Here is a 24,229-nt window from a genome sequence, read left to right as displayed (position 1 = left end):
GATTATTATGTTATTTCAAATTTATAAGGGGCACAGCTACCCAAGGGTTTCCCGGCGCCGCCTGAGGGGACCAAAGCGAGAGAAAAAAGAAAACGTATTGATTGAATAGCCAAGTTTTCCGTGACTTACGAAAGTGGACGAAAATGGTCTCTTTCCTTAATAACAGAGGGAGGGAGTTCCACAAGGTGGGACCCAGGCAAGAAAAGGATCTGCCACCCATACCTGACAATCTGTGCCTAGGAACCGTGAATTTCCCTTGAGTGGATGAGCGGAGAGAACATGACAGGACATATTGGTGGACAATAGTGTTTAAGTATTCCGGGTCCTTGCCAGTTTTAATCTTGAACATATAGGTTAGAGTTTTAAATTTGATGCGGTTTTCAACCTTAAGCCAGTGAAGTTCACGTAAAGAGCTTGAGATAGAGTCAATTTTCGGGATGTGGCAAAGTAGGCGGGTTGCAGCATTTTATACAACCTGCAACTTATGTATCACATCCTTATTGGCTCCTAAAAAGAGGATGTTGCCATAGTCCAAGTGTGAAATGACAAGAGCCTTTGGACCGACTTCGCCCAAATCATCCTAGTGACCCAGGATTGGGCTCGGAGGGTTTGATATCCAGAGAATGAGCGTTGCTCCTCCGATCAGGCAGCTCCTCTGGGAGGAACTCCTGCCTCAGCAACAGGGTAGGGTGCTACTTGCAAACCTGCGTGCCAAGTGGATCCACTTTCTGCACCTTTGTCAGAGGTTTTGTTGTTTGTTCTTTCCCTTGCCTGGCCTTTCCTTGGGCACTGTTAAAGGTTATTTGTCAACCATCCTAGCCTTCCTGCGGCGGCCGGATCATCCTTCCCTTTTTATTTCACTAGTTGTGTCTCGTTTCCTTAAGGGCTTACTGAATCTTTTTCCTCCTGCCTCATTTGTCATGCCACAATGGGATCACAATCTTCTTCATACATTCCCCATGTGTACTGCTTCTGAGCTCCTCCATTCTTGTCCTTTACAGTTCCTCACAATCAAGACTGCTTTTCTGATGACTATCACATCGGAGAGGAGGGTGAGCAAACTTCAAGTTCTTTCCATGAACCCTCCATACACCACCTTTTTTCCGGACAAGCTGGTCTTCAGGATGCATGCCTCTTTTCTGCTGAAAGTGATCATCCCCTTTCATGTTGCCCTGAGTATCACTGCCTACTTTCGACGCTCCGCCTCACCCTGCAATGAAAAGGCTCTATTGCTTAGACCCTAAAGAGCTGCATTTTTACATTGATTGCACCAAAGATCACTGGGTGGACGATCAGCTCTTTATTGGGTTTACAGGAGCAAAGAAGGGCAAGGCCGTCCAAAAGTGCACCATCTCCCAGTGGATTAGCCTTTGTATCAGGTGAAAAAAGAACTGCCAAAAGGGATTGGTGCCCACTCCAATAGAGACAAAGCTGCCACTACTGCGTTAGTATGCGGGGTCTCATTCCTGGACATTTGTCAGGCAGCTACGTGAGCATCTCTGCACAAGTTTACCAAACTCTACTGCCTTGACAGCCAGGTCCTGCATGACAGGCATTTTGCCCATTTGGTGCTCCAGAACTTTTTAGTCTAGCAAGTTTGCAGACCAACCTCCGGTAAGATATTGCAGGGGTACCTATTTTAAGGTTAGGAATCTCCGGTTAGTAGCCTTTATCAGGTGGACAAGTTACTTATCTTTGGTAATGCCTTATCTGGTAGAGATTTTTTCTAACCGCAGATTCCTCACTAACCCTCCCATCCTCCATGCTCTGCGACATGGGCTGTTTTCATAAAAGATCCCGCTAGATTCTGCACACTAGTTGATGCATGTACATTGGTTTTAATGTGGCTTCGTGTTTTTGGTGCGGAAACAGTCACAAAAGAAATGGATATCAGCATGCCAGTGTGGTGCTTATATGGGCACTGCGACATCTCTTGCGACGCTGAGCCGATCTATACCACCTACCAGTGCATAGAGGTACTGCACAAAATTTTCCAGATCGAGACTGATGCCTGGAGAATATTCTAAAACGAGGAGTCTGCGGTTAGATAGAGTCTCTACCAGTTAAGTTGTTACGGTAAGTAACTTGTCGTTCTAGCCATAGTAGTGATTTGCAGTTGTAGGTTTAGTCTTTTGTCAGTGATAAAACCCAGGCATTTCAATTTATCTACAATTGCTAGTTTGCAGTACAGGGTAGTACAGGAATTGATGCATGAATGTACAGGCAGGTTGGATCATTTTTGGGAGAGATAAGCAAACATAGTTTTTGAGGGGTAGAAGTATAAGATATAATTAGATATCCATCTTTAGGCTTTTTCCATGGTGTTGAAAGGAAAATGTATGCTTTTTGACGGTATTGTAGAACCTTATTTCCTCTAAGGGCAAAAGAGAGCATATTAATCCAAGGTTCTCTAGCACTTCTCCAATGCACATTTAAATGTGCATGCAAACTACTACACTTGGAGATTACCAGATGGTTCGTAATATGTTCCTCAATGAAAGTGGTATTGTCGCCTGGAGGGTTGTAGATTATGTTAAATCTAATCGCTGAGGCATTGAGAGCTGTCACTTCCAGGGATAAGCATTCAAAAGAGTAGCATTGATCATTGGGAAGTCCTCTACAGAGAATTGAGTTCTTAACTATGACTGCTATTCATCCAGCCTTCATTGTCATTGGAGAAAGGAGTAATGCAGAGGAAGGAGGACGTCCAGGATGTTATGTAATGTATCTAAAAGCTAGGATTCTTAGAGAACAATAATATCTAGATCGATGCGGACAATGGTGTTGGGGACATCCACACAGTGCTTTATTGCAGATCTGCAGTTATGGAACAGACAGCGTAGAGAGAAGTGGATGATGTGGGAGTAGCCTGTGGGTCAATAGGTCCCTGAATATGGTTACTATGTTTCACCGATTAGGTATAGTTAAAGTATGAGGTGGCATATGATTTGTGATTGTGAAAATGGGAAAGTTAACACGGGTTTCAAGTAGACTATGGCTAGAGACGATAATTTGGTGGTCATACCTTTCTATGAGTTAGGCTGATAACGTAAGCCTGATTTGGATCTTGGCAGATGGGATACTTCGTCACAAACCTGACAGAAATCCATCCGCCGAATTACAACTGCATGACATTCTATGGCACTTGTAATACGGCAGATGGGATATTTGTCACGGATATCTGTGACGGAGTATCCCATCCACCAATATCTAAATCAGCCCCTTTATCTTGCCATGTGCCTGCCCAGTGCTTCTAAATTAATACACTTCAGCCTAATGTCTGTCATAAAATGCAATTATGCCTAGATCAAAGAGCCAAATCTGTTGGTTTTCTGATTTTATGTTCTTCAAAAGAAAGGGACTCTGAAAACTAGATGCAAAGCAGAGAATAACTAAAACGTTTACTACTCTCTCTGCCCTGAAAGCAGCAAAGAACCACAAGCTCAAGAACATCAACACCAGAGCACCACATCTGCAGGTTAAGATTCAGTTCTCTATGAACCGACCCAAAGAACTAGCCCAGATAGTAAACTTTAAATCCAATCCTCCATCAAACATTCATCCAATTTACTCTAAATCAAACTGCATACAATTTGAGAACTTCTTTAGCAACAAATTTTCACTACGTAGGAAGTCACCACGCATTTTCTAAGGACACAAAGACAAATTCTATCCACTCCCTGATACCCTACGGTCCAAACTCAAGCCAACTCGAAGGAGCACCTCAACAAGATTACCATACTATACCGAATGTTTGGAGCTGTCTAACCACTCCGAAACCTCTCTTTGTGGGCCATAGCTCCCGAGCTCCCCCATTTCTGAAGGGCTGATGGATCCTGTCCAGATGTTTCATTCCCCTTCGAATTTAATCTTTTTGGTTTTTTTAGTTCAAGCTCTGGAAGGAGACAAACACCTTTTCTGGGCCACGAGACCAATGCAGTCCCAGATCTTTTTTTTAAATCATAGCTGCTTTCTCATCCATGAGGTGCTGGCACTCCCCTTCCTTCACTCAAGGGGAAGCAAACCCTAACAAGCCTTGAAAAGGAACACAATAACAAAAAAATGTTAGTTTTTTTACGCTTGGCGTTTGTGATTGTATTCCCCCTTTGCGAAGTAAGGGGAGGTCTAGCAGGAGTTGTGCTGCTGCTGAGGGACAGAACCTCCTGAATTCACCCCCGGGGAGGGAGTGGTGTTAACAGCCGTACAGCCCTTCCATGCAGGGTGCTAATGGTTTTTATTTACCCTTCCCTCTTTACGGACCCTCACATGGGGATCAGGCCCATTCTTGCAGAAGTTTAATTAACAGTCAATTTCACTCGCAGGTGTGAGCAATAGTGCCCAACTTCTGCCTTGATTACTTTCATGTTGTTACAACCAGCAAAATCTGGTGTTCTTACAAGAATATTCTTTCCCTGGCACAGGAAACCCGTTCAAATGATGCCTTTGCTGAGGAAACCGCAGGCTGCCCCCAGTCAACTCTCCAGCTGCAGGTTGTTCCCAACCCCCTATTGAGAAATAAGATCCTATTACCTGAGTTTAGCTGTGAAGATGCTAGCACAATTCCATAGTATTTTGCAAAAAAACAACTAAAATACTTGACTGCATTCACTGTATATTGAACAAAGGTAACGCCTGCTTGTAGTCAAAAACTGTATGATGTTTTGAATTTCATGATATCTCACAAACTCTTTACTGCAAAGTTCTTACACAGCTTTGCCCTCATACGTAGTCCCATAGACCTTTAGAAAATACTGCCTGTTCTTGGGAAGAATTCCTAAAACCGTTGTCAGGTACGGCCAGCCTTCTTGTCAGAATGTCTCCAGTAATTACATGATTACATCTGTTGTAACTCTCTTCAGATCAATCACTTCAAATGCCAACTTCTCCCAAGCTCCTGCTGGCACTTCATCTGATTTGAAAAAGCGAGATTATAAATACAGAATTTATTTTGCTATTTAGACAACATGAATCCAAATGTGATAAAAAGTGGCTCTCAAGATCACTTAGTGCTGACTTCACGACAGCCCTCTACAGTGAAGTAATGACATGTTATGTAAATGCATAATCGTGGTAAAAATTTGGGTGCTAAAAAATCCGAGGCAAAGGCATGCGATGTATTTACCTCGTTGTAAAGGCTGTTTCCCTTCTTGATCGGCACTCACCTTTCACATTCTGACTGTTCAACTTGAACTTTGAGCTCCACTAGCCACTCACTGGCGATATTTACTTTCTTATTGCATTCAAATGAATTTCTACTAGTAGCTCAGTCGCTCGTCTTCTCGAGCATGGACTATGGAAAAACCCTAATGCACATTGACTCCCTCAAGCTGCTACTTCATTTAGCTGCGAGGCTTCAGATATGAAAAAGTTGACCATTTCACATCCGTTGTAGGAAAAATCAAACTAGTATTTATAACATTCAAAGACCTCTATTGTCATCAACTTAAGTGCCTGTTTTTCTCCTTAAAAATCTTGAGAGGTAATAAAACCTAAGAAGTATACTAAAGTATTAATATTTGAAACGAGATATAAAACTCTCCTCTGACTACAACATCTAACTCTAATCACCCCATTCACTCTCAATCCTGTATTTTCTCTCATTTCATTATTTTCTATCTCTCTTCTGACTGTCTCTTTCTTCTTCTTGTCTTCAGCGTAACATTAAGGTACTTTTTAATTATACAGAAATAAAAGAAATTAAAATAAATATCTAAAAAACAAAAATATTAACGTTTAGGGGAAGGAAAAATGTTCAAACCTTCGCCTGGAAATTAGGAGGAACACCTTTCGAAGTAGTATCTACTTATACATATCTAGAGGGAGTGTTTTCTCAGTCTCTTGGAACTGCTTCGCATTTCCAACTGACTGCATTAAAAGTGGTAGCTCACCTTAGTGCAATAAAAAGGTTTTATCAATCCTCTGGGAGGTGACATTTTCTTGCCCTCCTGGAAATTTATCGCACAAAGATTACCCCATATACTAATCTACAGACTAGAGTACATCCCTACAAAAAAAAGTTTTTTAAAAAAATCATAAAGAAGGAAATCTCCTGCGTACGATCACATCTACAAGCCAAGCCAACCTGTACAAGTACTTCGGCTAGAACTAGATGTAGTTAGCGCACATACAAGAGCCTTGGCAAATCTTATCAGATGGGCCTATAACTCATTACATGCACCCGCAGGCTCTCTGAGACCGCTTGTACATCAAGAAACTTTTAGGGCTGACTCAGGGGAAAATATCTTTAAAGAGAACTTGGCGACTGCTCTGAAGTATTTCCAGTGCTCCATAAAACTCCTCCAATCCTGGTCTCCACCACTTTTGAAGCTTTTCCTGAAATAAATCCAGCCCAAGATTGAGCTTTGATGTAGATAAGCTTCATTGCCTTCAGCTATCTCATTATAAGCCTTTTGTAGCAGCAGTGGAATGTAAAGTCAGACCCAAATATCTGAGTTTCTCATTAGAACATAAGGTCAGGCGTCCCATTCTGATGTTAAGACTGAGGACACTACCACTAAAAGATCCAAATAAAAACTGGGGTGGCCCATTTGACAAAACTGGCCTCTGCGATCTTTGTAGTGGAGGAACCCAAGACTTGGCACATGTATTATTCATTTCTCCCAACATACATCTGGTTGAAGCATGCAGCTTTTTTTATAAAACCTATCTGCACTAAGTATAATATCTCTAGAACCATAGATCTGTTTGAGTTAATAGGAGTTCCTCCAGATGAATTTGTATGCTATAAAGTATTTAAATTGTTTAAAACTTTATCGCTGTTTTAGAACTATGACTAACAATATTTTATGTATATATAATAATACCGACATTTGTAGAGCGCCAACAGCTACCTCCGTAGCTGTTAGCTGTATATAATATTTGTATATTGTGGATCTCTGATGAGGTCTATGCCAATAAAATTTGATTTGATTCTTCCTGTGAACCCTCACTACACTTATCTTCCCCATTACCTTTCTTCTTTTGTTTTGCAAAATCTGGCTACTTTTAGTCCTCACATTTGTTTCATCTATGGGTCTCGGTAAGGCTCACTGGAACCTCAGCTGTATAGTCCTGCTTTACAATACTGCAAAATAAAAAAGATATAAACTATATTACACGTCTAAGGTTGGCTTCCCAAACCCTTCGATGACAATGCCAATGTTAACATTGACTTGAGATCAGTGCATATTCTTTGTTGTACTCCCTGCAAGAAAAAAGGGTGAACGTGCCCTGCCTCTGAGGTAAGATTGATTGGATTTACTTAACTACCACCATGAGCCAGAGCCAGGTTTGCTATACATGCGCAGTGCTATTGGCTATTTGGTGTGCATCATTCCACCGTCTCTGCAGTGCATGCATTGCAACATCTTCAATTGTTTATTCCATACATGCGCTCAATATAAAAAGTAATCAGGTTGTTTGTTTTGGACCACATCATTCTTTTGAATGTTTTAGCCAGGACTCCAAAGGCAAGACAGACATTGACCTTGTTAATGCTTGAAATGTTTGGGGTGTCATGGCGCTTGTGCCTTTCATGGCAAGCACAATATATTCCGTTCATACCATAAGGGGCTTTGATTCCGACACCTTCCGCCATTGGCTTGTTTGGCTCCGAAACCTTCAACCATTGGCTGGGGACATTTTCAATCTGTTAGACCAGCCCACTGGAGTAATTAAGTCTAGCCTTATTTCTGTTGGCTGTTTTGGTGTATTGTTCCTCCTCCATTGCACTGCCATCACAGGTTTCATTTTTTATCTCATCTGTGCATTGTATAACCAGAGCAATAATTTTGTTATTGTTTTGCAGGGCCGCATGCAATTTGTTTTTGTTTTTGCCATCTTCTCATTGCTGCCTTCGCATCTATTGGCTTTGCCAGTGCTTATTTCTGCAGTATGGTGTGGTGGTGGAAAATAAATGCCTGCAGCAGTTTTGTATTAGATCCCACATTGCATTTCATATTTAGGGGGAAACATTCCCTTTTTATTTTTTTTTATTGAAACTGTTACAGTTAAAAAGTGGAAGTTTCTCAGTGAAATCAATGGGAGGGAAGAATACATATGATCTTGGAAAATGTTTCTTTTCTATTCTATATTTTAGAAGATTAACTGCCTTCATTTGCTTCAATGATATTGACGTGACATTCCAAATATATCATTGTTCTATTATGCTTATTATTTATTTGAATCTGTGTTTTTTCTTTAGTTTTGTCTTTTATATGGAACAAAGCTGGTGTTTCAAGAAAGAGCTTGGTACCTAGAACACAAATACCTAACCCCAGCTACCAGTACCAAAATTAGAAATCAGGTAATATTTTATTTTACAGCATGTGGTCATTTGAATGCCGCTGCATTAAATCTCACTTTTGTATGCTCAGCTTCAAGTTTTCTTTCTATCCATGTGATTACCTCTGCAGAGTGCAACTTCAAAATGCTATTGTAGATGACATCTTGTTACATGCCTCAGGTGAACTTCCATTTGATAATGGTAGAGTAAATTACGTCCACCTCATTCGAGTCGCTTAACTTATGCAAACCTGTACATGCTAAACATACCCTACTTAGATATGTGTACATGGTTCTCTGTCACTTACCAGTCATTCGAAGTTTCCTGTAGTAGCAGAAATATGGGTGTGGATCCTAATACATTTTTAAGGTGTTTAGACCCATCACTGAACAGCACAATAAAGTGTCAATTTCTCAGGGAGGTTGGTATCTAAGTCGTCCGCATCTACAAACACATCAACAACGAGCATCCGACTCGTAAAGTTTTTCCTAAATTTCTGTGCTCAACATTTAAAATTCCTGACACATTTTTAAAATGTTTAAAACAGAGGGCGCCAACGTAACATCTCCTTCAGGAGTCTTCATAGCATGTCTCAAACAACTGCTTTCAAAGCAAAAAGATGGTGGATGAAATGACGGAATTAATCTCAGCTTTAGTTTTTGCTAAGGCCTCATTCTATCATTGTTTGCTTCCTCTGTGTGTCACTTCAGACAGTTACAAACTTTATGCAGATGAGCTTCTGACATGCTTCAACAGGAAGAGTCCAGCCCAAACTACCTGGCCATGATTCTTCTGAAAGGGAATTAAGTAATTTTCCGCAACTCAGAATCTTTCCTCCCCTTTGCCTATATATTTTTTTACCTATGAAGGATAGCTGTTGTTCACAATATACATGGAGTGGGCTTTGGGTCATCCACTTTCTGTCATTCCTTGTTTGGGTCAGCCGCCTTCAGCCGCTACTTTGTGACGTTGTCATGAATAGGCGCACAGGAGTATTTCTTCTCACCCTCGTGCTCTTGGCTGTATCATTCCGCCTCCTAGTGAGTTCTTATATTGCATGAGGTGTATTGTTTCAGCATGTAATAAGGGCTATCTGGGGATGCAGAAGTCATCTTGAAAAGAAAGCTTCCCCCTTTGAAAACAATAGTTTCTGCATTAATACAAGTAATATCAACCAGGTATGCAGTTCCTTTGAGAGGGTGGGAACCAGGGCCGAACTGGGAACCGAAACCAGCCCTGGCAAACTGCTCGGCTGGCACCCCCTGACAGTTTGCCAGGGCTGGTTTCGGCCGATTTTGTTACAGGGGGCTGATATTTCCAACCCCCGGTAACAAAAACGGCCCCCCGGGGCCCAAAACCGGCCCCCACCCTAGCAGCCCTCCGGGGAAACGCCCGGTGCCCGCTACGGCCAATCCAGCCCTGGTGGGAACAAGAGAATCTGGGACTAGTCTGTTTTATACCCAAAAGGTGGGACAGGAGTCCGCTACTCCTGCATCTGCACCCTCACCAATGGTCTAGGGCACCCTGCTAGAGGGGTGACTTAGCTAGGTCCAGGCAGTGGATTGCAGGCATGGCACACAGGGATGTGTGCCATGTCGACCCTTCACTTTTCTCTGCACCAAAACACGCAGCCAATCACAGGGGGTGGCATATTGTAGGCTGCCTAATTAATATTCATCAGACAAGTTATATGGCAACTCTGCAACTGGGCAGTTTGTGATACAATCTATTAGTACATAAGTCATAATGCAAATCACATTAACATTTTGAAACCAGTCAGTGTGCAACTCCACTTTCCTGGTCTCCGAATAGGAATAGTACATCAGGCTCTAACTTCAGTTCCTTCTAGTTGTGTGATAACTAAAGCATCACTGCAGGTTTCCTCACGAATTTCACCAGGTACAACCAGTAGCGTAACGAAAAGTAAGGGGCCCCCTGTAAAGTACATGGAGAAGGCGCCCACTCTCTGGACCCTGTCAGGAGCTCTCAGTGCACGGGTCCAGTGTACCTTTAACAAGGGGCTTACCTGTGGCCAGAGATGGGCCAATTGTGGGTAGAAGGTAAAGTTTTGGGAAAGAATACAGGCATTCTCGAACAGGAAATATTTTTTTCCAAAAGCAACCTGTATCCAATAAAGGGAAAGATGCTGGTTTTAAAATATAATTTGTTTAGGAACACATCGGGAGAATTGTCTGTGGCCGGCAGTGGTACCACTGTCTTCTCCCTGAGGCCACCGACATGATCCTTTTCCACCCCAACTTGGGGACAGGTAACTAATCAATAGTTTGCTAATGCAACAGCGGTCGCAAACTATTGATACATTCCATTGTAACCCCTAAACAGAAGGTAGGTACCTTTATCACACCTCCTCCTGTTTGTGATTCATAATGGGTCACAAAGACTTTTAAGGGTTTAGATACAATGCTAAAAGGTATTTTCTGATCACAAACCCTGGGTTTCTGCCTATTGCAGACTTTGCAACAGCACTTTTGTTGTAGACAGAAACTTCAAACATCATAAATATAGGCATTGTGAAGTTTCTATGTATTCAGTGGATTTGGAAAAAAACGTGAAAATAAATTGGTATTGTAATGTCTTTTACCATTTGCATCTCAGGCCTCTTTGCTGGTGTTGCTGATTTGCCAGTAAAAGACCTGCAACAAACAAATTCAGAAAGAAACTGCTATTGGCAATGCTAAATTTATTTTTATTCTTTGCTCAAAAAACTTTAGAAATTATGCTGCTTCTTTCACAGCCAAATAAGGCAGAGATAATGCTGGAAAACCTCAAGAAATTGTGTTTAATTCCTCCTGATGCTCCCTTTTGTTTCTGTCCCCTTTCGAATTCAGCCAGTCCATGGAGATTATTGATTGTTGTATTGTGTTGGTGACATGGATGATTCAAAAGCCTAGTTGGTGGGTGTTGGACCTAACGTCCTTGAGGTAGCTTGGCTCAGGCCAAAGGGCTTTTATTCCAGTATGGCATATCGTGCTTGCATCACACCCAACTCACACCTTAACGCAACACCACACAAAAATGACGCTACACCGACTAATTATTAAGTTTGGAAGAAATCTTTATCTTTCCTTCTTCAACGTGGCTAATCAATTTCTTGTCCTCCAGCACATTTCAGGATAAAACATTTCATTACATTTCACTTGACAGTAACAGTCCCTTCGGTATTAACTCTAGCACAGCAAATATTTAAACACTCTCTGAGGTTTCCCCCTGCGCCTTGACTCTGGAGGGAAAATTAAAAATCCTCACAGACCACGCTCTGAAGAACACTCACATATTACACAGTTCAGATGTTCATTTCAAACTATACGGCGCTCTCCTGATAGACGGTTTCCCTGTCTGCTGTACTTTCTGAATCTTACACTGTCATTATTAATCAGCCCTTCCCATCTTGGGGTTCTGAATTTGAGATTAACAATGCTGCTGGCAGTCAATTAGTCAAATCTAAGCAATTTACTTGCAGGATACCTTCTCACCAATATGGATCCATTACAGTTAGGCAGTACATATAGATTTTCTGTGGCTAAACCTCCAACGGCTACCTCTTGTGCTATGCTGGAAATCGTCAAAGGATTAACTTTAGTCACACGGGGAACCTTGTCAACGTGCCGGTATTAATACTCTGAACCGGTATCTCTCCAATCCCTTCCCCCTCTTAACATGCCCAGCTTACTGTTTACACCTGGGATCCTCCTCACGAAGCTGGGTTCTCTTGTGGCCCAACGAGAGATTTCTTTAAGGGGATTAAGGACAGTGCGCACTTCCCGACCACCTCCCCCAAGGACTTTCCCGAAGAGGGGATTCCTCAGTTGGCGGGGTCCTCGCTCGTCCGCTAACTCCCACGCTGCCGCTTCACTCTGTACGACTCCCAGGCCCGGCACAGGCTCGATTCCGCTCCACTTCCTCAGTTCAGCGCTCCCGCAGCCGCCAGTAGCAGCGCGGCTTGCGGGGGCGTGGCCTCCTCTCTCAGCTGGCAACAGCGGGGCGGCGCTTCGGCGTCTGCCCCGCTCACGTGACTCTAGGACGGCGGCTTCAATGCCGGATCCGCCCCGCACTTCCTGGATGCAAGTCTCTCCTCAGCCGACAGTCGTGATGCCTGCTGGCTTACACCAAGGAGTCCCGACACCTCTCCAGACCTCCCGGCGATCTCAGGCCTCTCCCTGGGGTTACAGGCAACCTCACGAACCTGATGTGGCGGCGGTGAGCGTTCCAGGTAGGGCTCAGGCAGTGGGGGGGCAGAAATTAAGGGTGCCGGGCTCACATCAAGCAGATGAGTAGGCCTACGAGTCTCTGCACCATTGGGAACGATCACCTCCACTACGGCCAGGGACGGTGGCCAGTCGCTAGGGCCAATTGGGTTCAGAATCCTAGACAACACCAGGAATAGGGCCAAGGTAGTCCCGGACGGCGATTCTTCCCCGGGTCCTCCTTCAGGATTTCTGTCCACGCTGAGGGCCCCGAGGTAACGATGACCCCCAGAGTCATTGGCGGTGTTCAGGGGCCGGTCAGAAGGTTGAGGGTGGTGTCAGCTGATGAGGGAAGTCACGCAGACCCTAAGACCTGTCAATTCCCTATCTAGCGCAGCCACCTCTCCACTCAGGTGCCTTACTCTTGTCTACCTCACAGCTCAACAAAGTCCTAAAATGGCCGCCCCGCCCTCACCTCTATTTATCACCTGGGGCCTGACTGGCCAGAGTGGCCCAGAAGGTTCCGGAACCTCTCATGGCAGTCTATGGCCCAGGTTCTGAGGCGACAGTTGGAACCACCATTTTGTGAGACTAACCTCCCTCTTCCTGTTTCTTCAGTGAAGCACCTTGCGCCTCTCCCTCAGATAGTGAGAATGGGGCGCCCAGAGCCTCTACATCAATACCAAAAAGAGTTAATGGACAGGAATAAAACATGAGAGGGTAAAGGGAACAGCCAAAGGGCTGACAGGTCTAACAGTGGGTTCTAGTGCACAGCTTTTTTATGTGCATGTGGGATTAGCCACTCCAGATAGCACTGCCATAACATTCTCATTGATGTGACATCTGTAACGTGGGCTATTCATTTCCATACATGATATGTGTTTCTTCAAAGAGACAAAATTACATTCTCTTATTTGAATTGATGAGTATAAAAAGCACAGTTTCCCATGGGCCACTGCATTCTGTTTGATAAATTTCAAATCACTTGTTTGCACAAATTCCAAAACATTCTGGACTCCGCAGCTTCCCCATGATGCTATATTCAGGCCTAGGAGTAGTTTGCGGAGTTTTGCTACGCGAACTGCAGTTTGTGCTGGTATTCCTGCTGCTCGAGTAGAAATTCTACCCAAGCGGCAGCTCGCGCTATTGCGAACTTACCATTTGCGATCGCGAGCGGGGAAAAAACTCTGCTGCACTACGCGAACGGAGTGGAGTTCACCGCCTAGCTATATTACAAATTAATCCAACAAGTGTTAGGCTTTCTAGCTCAAATGAAGTCCAGGATCTAGTGAGAGAAATAACTGCTTCCCCCTCGATGAGCACTCCCCAAACGCTTCAACTCTCATCTTAACTAGAAATGCCAGATCCTAGAATCTGTCCAACAGAATGGGTCTGAGAGCTACCACAGATGACGGGGTTGCAAATATTGAATCACATATCAGTCACATCAAGTAGCTGTGCTCCACAGTTTTTTCCAAGTGCGAGGTCTCATAAGTGCCCTCAACAGGGCACCCCATGTCCCAAAGTGCTTGATCCTATTCCTTTTACTAATCAGCTGTGTTGTGCAGGGCAACATCTCTGCCTCAAAGTGCTGACTCCCAGGCTATCAGTTATGTGTGCCACATCACTTCCTGAAAGTGCTGGTTGACATTATCTCCCAAAAGGCTTGATCAAATGTTATCTAGTGTTGATTACACAATGCCCTCCCCCTCCCGCACCATATGACATGTCTTTCTTAAGTTGCAGAATCACACTAAACTGCCCCTACCACCTCCCCCCACACCCACACCCACAAGGTGCAGGACCACACATGATGTGCCAAGTGTTAAATCACAAATCATGTCTGAACTACTGGATCACATCTCCCTACAGTGTAGAATCACTCTATCCTCCCTAAAGTGCTGAATCGCACGTCCTCTACAGTTCTGATCACACGAGATTCCATACTGCTGTGCACCACCTCTCCGGCAAAGTGTGATCCTGCACTTTGATGGGATAGTGTGATCCTGCACATTGGGGGAATAGTGTGATCCAGCACTTTGCGGGGATAGTGTTAGACCTGGCACCATTGGCGTGGGTCTCCCTTCCATTTTTCGCTGTTGTCTCCTCTGTTTTTGCTGGTGATAGATACTCTGGGCGCTGTGCCACTGCCATCCAGTGCCACAGCGCGAATGCTCCCTGTGTAAAGATGACATGTGAATTGGTATATCCATGATTGGCTTATTTGGTTTACCTGTTAGTCCCTAGTAGTGTGGCCTGTGTGTGCACAGGGCTGGTAAACCAAATGCTGCTGGTGGGCCTGCAGCGCTGGTTTGCGCCACCCACAGAAGCAGCTTGTAAAGTGTGTCTCAGACCCGCCACTGCAGTGTCTGTGTGCAGTCCAGAACTGCCATCTTGCTTATGAAGTGCACCTACTTCCCAGCCCCTGAACCTTCCCTTGGCATCTTGTAAGCCACCCCTCTGGTAGGGTGCATTGTATGTGTAAGGTACGACATGCTCTGATGTGTGTAGCATGTCCTGGTAGTGAAATACACCCAATTTCGTTTTTGACTACTGTAAGGCTACCTGTTCTCCATAGGCCAGAATGGGAGGTTTGGCTATTACATTCTATAGTTCTAACTGACCCACAGAACATGGTAGAAAAACGAATTTAGTATGCCTGAGCTCAGAATATTAAAATACATCTTTTAGTGAAGTTTATTTTTATATTCTGTGTTTGAAAATACCACATTTAGAAAGTAGGTATTTTCTTGCCTAAGCCTTCCAGTGTGCACTGCTGTTATGTGTATTGGCTGTCTGGTTTAGGAGGGACTGGGCAGGCTGAGTCAGACCTGGATTGAACAGAGAGATCTCCATTGGAGTATGGAGAGGGGTAGCTCCTGGACCTGAATAGGGCTGTGCCTGGCAAGGTGAATGCTGGCTCCACCTCCCACTTTGCGTCTGATGGCAGAGCCCCTCTTTCTGAAAGGAAGGATGCAGCCTGGTAAACAAAGTGCTCCAGGACTGGGCAGAACTGGTTATGGCTGGGTTCAGTGACTTGTGACTCTTTAGAACAAAGACTTTTGGGGTATAAATATCTGTGCCCAAACCCCTACAATTTGTATTGCTCCTGGACAACAAGAAGAACCTCTGTCCGTGTAACTGAAGGAATCTGCAGGAGAAGGACTGTCCTTGTGCTTGTGTGCTGTTTCTTGGACTGGCCTGCAGTGGTTACTACTGGAGTTGGAAGAAGAGGAAAAGGACTTTGAAGGAACTTTTATTTTTGTTACAGCAATCGCCAAAGGGCTAGAAGAGAGCTAGCCTCCTGCAGGAGTCTCAGGCACACCAGACTCCACCATCAGCCTCCTGTTTCCTCCCAGCCAGGATTTCTATCTGCAGGTGAGGCTCCTGTGAATTCCAGGGCCTCTAGTTCTACTGTGGAGAAGAGAGTGCTGAAAATCGTCGCCAACGCCCGTCAGCGAGCTGCCGCAGCTGAAGAGCGTAAGGAAAATCATCGCGCTGCTGCCGCTGAGTGCTTGCTACCGGAGATCATCGCATCACCTGTCTGCGGGCTGCCAAATGCTCGCTAACCCGAAGATTATCGCATTGCATGTTTGCGGGCCTGAAAGCGCTCGCTAACCAAAGATCATCGCATCGAGTTCATCGCTTCACGACATCGCAGAGCGGACGCCGAGCGTTCGCCATTTTCATCGCATCACATCAGGATCGTCGCTCCCTCGCGGAGCGCCATTTTCTTTCATCGCAACAAGATCGCACACGCAACAGGCTCGGCGCATCAGCCTCCCTTCGCGGCAAGGATTTTATCACATCGCCGGCTTAGCGTGCAGAAGTTTTGTCGCTTTGTCCTGCACACAAATCAGCGCATCATCCTCCCTTGCGGCAAGGATTCAACGCATCGCTGGTTAGCGTGAGGAAAATCATCGCTACAACTCCTTAGCGACATTTTTGTTGCTTTGCTACAGAATCCAGGTATTTTGTGAGTAAAAGGGTCGCAGAGACCACTGCCTTGAACTGAACTCCTCTTTGCACACCTTTAACTATTTTTGCAGCATTTTAAGAGTAACCCTATTCTTCTAGTATTGTGGATTTTTACTGTTATTGGTCTTGTGTTAAGTCTATATATAAAGATACTTATTTGTATAACTACTTGAGTGGTGTCCCTTTGTAGTGTTCTTCACTGTGTTACTGTGTATGGTCATAAATGCTTCACACACTGCCTCTGAGATAAGCCTAGCTGCTCGTGCTACGTTACCACAGGGTGGAACAGGAGTTATCAAAGGGTGTAGTCTGCTTACTCTGACTTAGGAAGAAGGGTCCCTACCTGGACAGTGGCCAGCCATTGCCAACTAGAGACCCCCATTTCTAACAGATAGTGTGATCCTGCACTTTGAGAGAATAGTGTGATCCAGCCCTTTGATGGGATAGTGTGATCCAGCACTTTGAGAGGGATAGTGTGATCCAGCATTCTGAGGGGATAATCAGATACATATCTTTCGACGGGATAGTGTGATCCTGCACTTTGAGGGAATAGTGTGATCCAGCACTTTGAGGGGATAGTCAGATCCAGATCTTTGGAGGGGATAGTGTGATCCTGCACTTTGAGGGGATAGTGTGATCCAGCATTCTGAGGGGATAGTCAGATCCAGATCTTTGGAGGGGATAGTGTGATCCTGCACTTTGAGGGGATAGCGTGATCCTGCACTTTTAGGCGGTAATGTGGCCCAGCACTTTGATGGGAATAGTGTGATCCTGCACTTTGAGGGGAAAGTCTGATCCAGCACTTTGAGGGGATAGTTTGATCCTGCACTTTGAGGTGCTAGTGTGATGGAGCACTTTGAGGGGATAGTGTGAGCCTGCACTTTGAGGGGATAGTGTGATCCTGCACTTTGAGGGGATAGTGCAATCCTGCACTTTGATGGGATAGTGTGATCCTGCACTTTGAGACGGATAGTGTGATCCAGCACTTTGAGGGGATAGTCAGATTCAGATCTTTGGAGGGGATAGTGTGATCCTGCACTTTGAGGGAATAGTGTGACCCTGCACTTTGAGGGGATAGTGTGATCCAGCATTCTGAGGGGATAGTCAGATCTAGATCTTTGCAGGGAATAGTGTGATCTAGCACTTTGAGAGGGATAGTGTGATCCAGCACTTTGAGGGGATAGTCAGATCCAGATCTTTGGAGAGGATAGTTTGATCCTGCACTTTGTGGGAATAGTTGATTCAGCACTTTGAGAGGGATAGTGTGATCCAGCACTTTGAGGGGATAGATCTTTGGAGGGGATAGTGTGATCCTGCACTTTGAGGGGATAGTGTGATCCAGCTCTTTGAGGGGATAGTGAGATCCAGATCTTTGGAGGGGATATTGTGATCCTGCACTTTGAGGGAATAGTGTGATCCTGCACTTTAGAGAATTTAGAGAAGACGTGCAAATCTCCAAACTGATGAATCACACAATTCCCCTAACATGTTGGATCCCCAAAAGCCCAAGCACTATTTTTCAAGCAGTTAAAGTAGCCTTACTGTACGACCATGAAGTTGTTATAACGTTTGCAGTGCCAGCACGGATGACGGATTGGCTGTCGTTGCTTCCTTTGAAGAGTTTGCCTCGCTGGGATTCTGCATTTTAAGTTATGCAGACCCCAGGTGTGCAGTGTGCATTACCCCCCACCCCTCCCCTTCCGAGGCATGCAGGGCCATAGGCTGTGAAGTGGAGAGTATGCCTTGGAGATTTAACCCTATGAATGCACCAGATCCATTGGGATATGATAACAAAGCGTCCAGCCGTGTGCGCATCGGTGCGTCCATTTTCCCAGCATTCCTTGAGACCGGACCAGTCACGCTGCCATTGTCCACCCGCCTCTTCCTCATCTAGCTAATCGATATAGAAGTGACCTCTGACTACGTGGGAACCAATAAAGTGGGCGGGTTTGAGTCACAGCGAAAATTGAGACCGTCTTTGAAAACAAGCTGCGATCTATAACCTGAAACGAAAGAACGAGCTGAATACGAAATACCTCATTCTAAAAAAAAGCAATTTAAGCTAAATTCATCTCTGAGCTCCACTGACAGGAATCCTGTCAAAATCAAGGAACCCGTACACTGTTTTTGGTATAACAGTTACATATGTTATCAGCCAATTCGACTCTATCATCGGAATGGACGAATAATGGGAGAAATAAATGTTTGTTTTTATAAGCGTTTCAAATTATTAACGCAAATGGTATTCGGCGTTATTGCTGTTCCTAGTTCGTCGATAACGGAAGTTCCCAGGATCTTGAATGTATTGACAGTCATTTGTTTGTATTTATTTGCAGCACAATATTTGGAATAGAAACGGTTTACCTAGTTAAATCGCGGGGTTGAAGGACATAGGCTGCAAAGTTGTAGCAAAGACAGGTGGGGGAAAATGGTACAAGAGAGATGGTACATTACATGCAATATTAAATATTGACATCTTAAACAGAGGTGCGGGGAGGGGGCATCTGTGCGTGTGCTCGAGATGCAGGAGGTGGGTGTTAAGTGCAGATTAAACGTGTGGTAGAAGAGAGTGGGTCGACGCTGTATATGATGGCATTGCAGTGGGCGGATGCAGGGAATTTGATGTAACTGAATCGGAGTGGGTTGCAGTCTAGTGTGGGGATTGATAGGTGGTTAAGGCTGGTAGGTTTTAGTGCTCGTGAGGTTCTGAGGGAAGGAGGAAAGGTGCTGGCTGTGTGCTTTCTAGAAACTGTGCTCAAAATTCAGAAACAAAATGCGCTATGCTGGGCCGACAATGAGCCGACTTGGTGGCAGTAAAGAGAAGTGAGTGTGTCTGTGAAGGTTGAAGAGGATTTGAGTGACAAAGGTGAGGATTTTTTTTTTTACGATGGGGGGAGGCAGGAGTACTGTGGGAGGCAGACTGCCAAGCAGCCCTAATAAGCAAGTTTACTCATGATGACTAAGGGGTTTATCTGGGATTTAGTGTTATGGACTGGGAAGGGGGGGCAAATTCTCCACATATTGAATATGGGCATGATTTCGAAAAATACATTATTTTAGAATTGAATGAATGTATTCGATAAAGCACAAGCCAATTGGTGCCTGGTGGCTGTGAGATGGTCTGAGATTGAGATTTTAAAACTAGAATTAGCAATAGGAAGGACAATGAGTTATGAGGGCTCCAATAATTTTTTTTTTAACTCTTTTTATTGGCATTTATTATTACAGTTGTTACATATTGGTATTTGACCGCAGTATCATGAGATATGCATGTCCAATCAGCTGGTATCATTATTGACAGTTACGATTACTTAGACTTCATTTATATGCTGTATGTACCATAGCAGGTATTTGCCAAGTAAAGAACAGACCGGGGGGGGGAAATCAAACTAGGGGTCGTCATGGACTATTAGATAGGACAGCCGGACTAGGGCACCTATGGTCCTTCAGGTAACTAAGTAACAGCACAGTGGCATCCCCCTGCCAAGAATATGGGTGTGCAGGCGGACATGTGGTATAGGTGAATGAGACGGGGTGGTGGGGGCAGGAACCCAGCCGTCCCCGGAATGAGGGCTCCAATCATGTTATACAACACTGCAGCGTTGCTTGGTAAGACGCACCAGGAACCTCAACAATTTTGTGTCCAAGGGTTGTATGACAGAACAACGCAGGAGAATACTTTGTATGCATTCACAACACATTGTTTTAGCACACAATTGCCTTTACAACACATGCCATTACCACGCATTGTTTATACATATAAAAAATGTCTTTGTGGGAGGAGACCCCCATGCCCTCCCAACTTACCTTAATTGCTTGGTAAAGGCATGCGTTGTAAATGCATAAACATTAGTAAGAAATATGTGGTAAAGGCACAACGTGATAGAACCTCTTTGAAAAGGCTGTTTCCCATGTGCAAGAGCCTGAGATCACCTTTGGCCTAAGTAGCTCAGCATCTCAAGCTCCAATCAGATTGGAATGGGATATTATGTAAGCCTCGAGTCTGTCTAATAGATCATTGGCTACATTTCTTTTTTTTAAACCAATCTGTTTATTAATTTTGACATGACACCAACAAAAAATCACATATAGAACCACGCCGTAGGATAATGTACAACTCAACCTTACACAGATTATGCAAAACAGCATCAGTACCTTTAAGTCCCCAACCTTTCTCACTTAGAAATACCACCCTTAGATTATTCAGCCTACCACCTCCAGATATTTCTATGATTCTGTTGAGTCCCCTCCCCCTCAACTTGGTGCACCATCTCTTTGGCCTAGGCACAGATATCTGTTTCCCTCGACCACTCTCTTATCTATGGGGCAGCGTCATTTTTCCTCCTAGGGGAGATGTCTGGTTTTGGGAGAGGTAGGCCCATGCCTACAAGAGTTCTGGAGGCCCTGGGGACCCCTTGTTCATCAGCCCAGGAGTGTGATCATGGGGTTCATTTCCACTGGCCTCACAAACACTCTACTGAGTAGTGTGTGGGCATGCATCAAATTTTTCTTTACTATTGGGCATTCCCTCATCCTAAGCATCAGAGTACCTGCCTTCCTCCTGCACCTGTTTGCAGTCCACCCCCATCCTCCCCACAACATGTCCAGTCTTTCTGGAGTGTAACACACATGATGTAGATATCTGAACAGTACCATCTCCAGGCGGGTCAAGACTATTGAGTTTCTTCCCCACTTCTCTCTCAGGTCCCAGAGTGGGTCCAGCATGTTAGCCACCAACAACTTGTATGTACTGGAAATTCCCTTCCTCCCCAGAGGTTTAATAGCCAGTTTTGCTTCAGGTACACTAAAGTCAGCGAGTCAACCAGGGCTTGATTGTAGATGTCAAGTCTGTGCCTCACTTCAAGTAGTTATACAATTACATGTTGTGCAGGTCACGTTTAAGTTTTAAATTTTCAACCTCCTTAATGTGCTTATCCTCCCAAATATGCTTTCTGAGCAGTCTTAGAATCACATTTCAGTCCAAATAGTCTGAAATGTGCAGGATCATTGGTCGGAGATGCTCGGGATGTGGAAAGCAGCCTGAATACCAGTGCCTGGTGACTCTTCTCTATCAAAAACCATCTTCAGAGGTCTTTCACAGAAACCTAGCATTTGAGCCAGGTTGTGCGGAAGTGAACAGTATAGGGGCCCTCTGCCCCTTCAGGGAGTCCAACAAAACTGATGTTGTTCCTACTCACTCCGTCTTCTTAGTCTTCCAACTAGGTTCTTCATCTTTTTCTGAATGTCAGCCATTGTGTCCCTCAAAGTCTGAAGAAAGGCTTCTGCCATCAGTAGTATTCCTCCACCTCTAGGACACAGCATACAGAATTGCAAAGATCCTGACAGATCAAGGAGACATTCAGACATACTGCATCAGTCTTGCTGGTACTAAATTCCATTTTGGCCTGCAGGGCAGTGGCAGCTGCTCACAGTTCCAAGTGGTGGGTAGCGCAGGGGAAATTCAATTAAAAAAGTACATACAAAATGTTGTGGCCTTAAATCCTCAGGATCGTATGTTGCTCTATATGGTCCACCTCCTGATAGCCCCAAGGTCTGATTGAGTATACAGACTTAATGGAGTGATCAAGTGGGGGAAGGGAAGGATGAGAACAGCGGGGAAGGAGACCTGTAACGAGAGCTATAAAGTTGAGAACACAGCACACCAATACATGCACAATGATACCTTTTTACATCCTCCTTGTTTTCTAAATATACCTGTAAAATAAAATTCTTCCTGATTCATAGACAGCTTTCTGTGCTGAAAAACTCCACTACGATCTAAGGATGGAACAACATAACTAATTACCCTTCCTGGCAAAACAATCCTCCTATTTGGAACCCTAACTCTCTAGAAACAACACCGACCAAAGATTTTGTAGAGTAGGTCGGAACAGGGGTGAAGAGCTGTCTTCCTGTATGCTCAAGTATCCCTCTTGTGAAAGAACACAAAGAAACAAACAAGTGCCACAGCACTATTAACGGTGGTGCATAAAGGTTGGTTAACCCAAAGGAAAAATCAATCCTAGAAATCCATGCGCAGCATCAATTCTTCTTGGTATTTGCTAGATTCCACACTTCTCACAGAGGCTCATAACTGTTGCTCCGTTATTCCAAGGTATACCATTCACAATAGTCAGCATGTAACCCTTGGTAGGAGCTCCCAATGCGTTATGATATATAGAAACACGTGTCATAAAGATTCAGGATATTCCAATAGTTCCTTGGATAGCAATACTTCTTTCCTCAGAATTTAAACGCTAGTACATGCCAATATATTCCGGCCTTGTGTGTTTTTCTGCACGAGCTGGGACTCAACTCCCCACCACGAGAGAACACCAATAATGTGCCTTTTCTGCTGGTAACAGCAGCCGCATAACCCCGCGTGCTGCAATTACTCGTAGGTATTGTCAGTGGTTATACAGACGGCATCAGCCACACCCTTAGTGCGATTCCACAAATCTCCCACATAAGGTAATCCCTCAGAAATGTCAGGATATTAGTTGCTGCTCGTTTTTGCTCCGCAAGAACCGAGAATAATGGTTCAACCAACGGGGCAAAACAGCAGGCGGAAAAGACTCCAGACGAAGTCAGGCCACAGCCTACTGAACACACTACAAGTAACAAAAGGAATTGTAAGTGGTGGTGCGAGTAGCACCCTTACCGGACCTCCTCGCGTCTCGGACAAAGCTCAGCTGCAATAGGAAACGGCACCCAACCCGTGCCCCGGAAGCGATTTAAACCAATTGCCTCCTTGAAGGGGATGACGTCAGCGACGTCGGATACCCATGGGAGGTGTAGTACTTCCGGGTTCTGTGGCAAATCTCCGTACTACACCTGTCTCTACAGTGTTCCACGGATGCCCTTGCTATGCGACGTGACACAAAATAATTAAAAAATATAAAATGGTTCTTACCTGCCACTGCATCACCTTCTTGCTCCTCTCCCAATCCTCAACTCCCGTCAGTCCAAAGGCTGGTGCACACTATGGAGGCTCCCAGATGACAATCCAGATGCTGCTGTCATGCTGGGAATACTATTACCCAGCATGAGAGAAGCACTAGGATTCGTCTGAGTGACCTGGTTTGGCAATCAGACAAGGCCTGTGAGCCTGTGTCTGTTTTCCAACCCGCTGTGCAATACAGCCCATATTGGAGAAATGCTCAGTGCACATGTCGGTTTGGCCATCCTAAAACAGCCATCCAAACACTTATAGTGTCCTCACTCCTCCCTGAAGCTGAGGATGGCCCTGACCCCACACTATGACTTGGATGGCTCTGGCTCAGTGAAAAAGATAATGATATTAAAATTGTTTTATAATTATTTCAATTTTCACGTTTGCCTCTGCTGGCTCACAGCAGTAGGGCGACGCTCTACCCCCATAATGCAATACTTGAGTCCAACCCTCTGGATGACACGGGACCAAGACGGTCTGTTGCACTCTCTACTGTTATTTTAGCATATTTGTCAATTTTTAGGTCGAGCCTGTGCAGCGCATGCGCTGCTGCGAGGCATGCAGTATTGGAGTATGGCTTTAAAGCCCCGCCCAATCACCGCCCATATTTGTCATTGGCTTGTGTCATTGTCCTTCGTAAATGCTGGCTTGCAAGTCGTTATTAGGCTTGTTAGTCCCTCCTTGGTACAGAGTTGTCTGCATTTGTAACCTCCCATTGCGACTGGCCGTTTTACTTCTGTTGCGACACGGTATGTCTTATTTAGTCTGTAAGCCCTCTTTTATTTAATCGGTTTCTCCTACTGCAGGCAC

General features: G+C 44.7%; 1 protein-coding gene across 1 annotated transcript in view; it reads left to right on the top strand.

The window, feature by feature from the left end:
- Window positions 1–24,229, top strand: part of ACOXL (acyl-CoA oxidase like) — a 1,019,872-nt gene that overhangs the window by 883,853 nt on the left and 111,790 nt on the right. The window contains exon 18 of the mRNA XM_085611811.1: window positions 8,204–8,305. Coding sequence (XP_085467937.1) covers window positions 8,204–8,305 — 102 coding nt within the window. The remainder of the gene's footprint in view (window positions 1–8,203; window positions 8,306–24,229) is intronic.

This window comes from Triturus cristatus, chromosome 6, assembly GCF_964204655.1.
Source record: "Triturus cristatus chromosome 6, aTriCri1.1, whole genome shotgun sequence".
Taxonomy (NCBI): Eukaryota; Metazoa; Chordata; class Amphibia; order Caudata; family Salamandridae; genus Triturus; species Triturus cristatus.
This window is presented reverse-complemented; position numbering and strand designations above follow the sequence as displayed.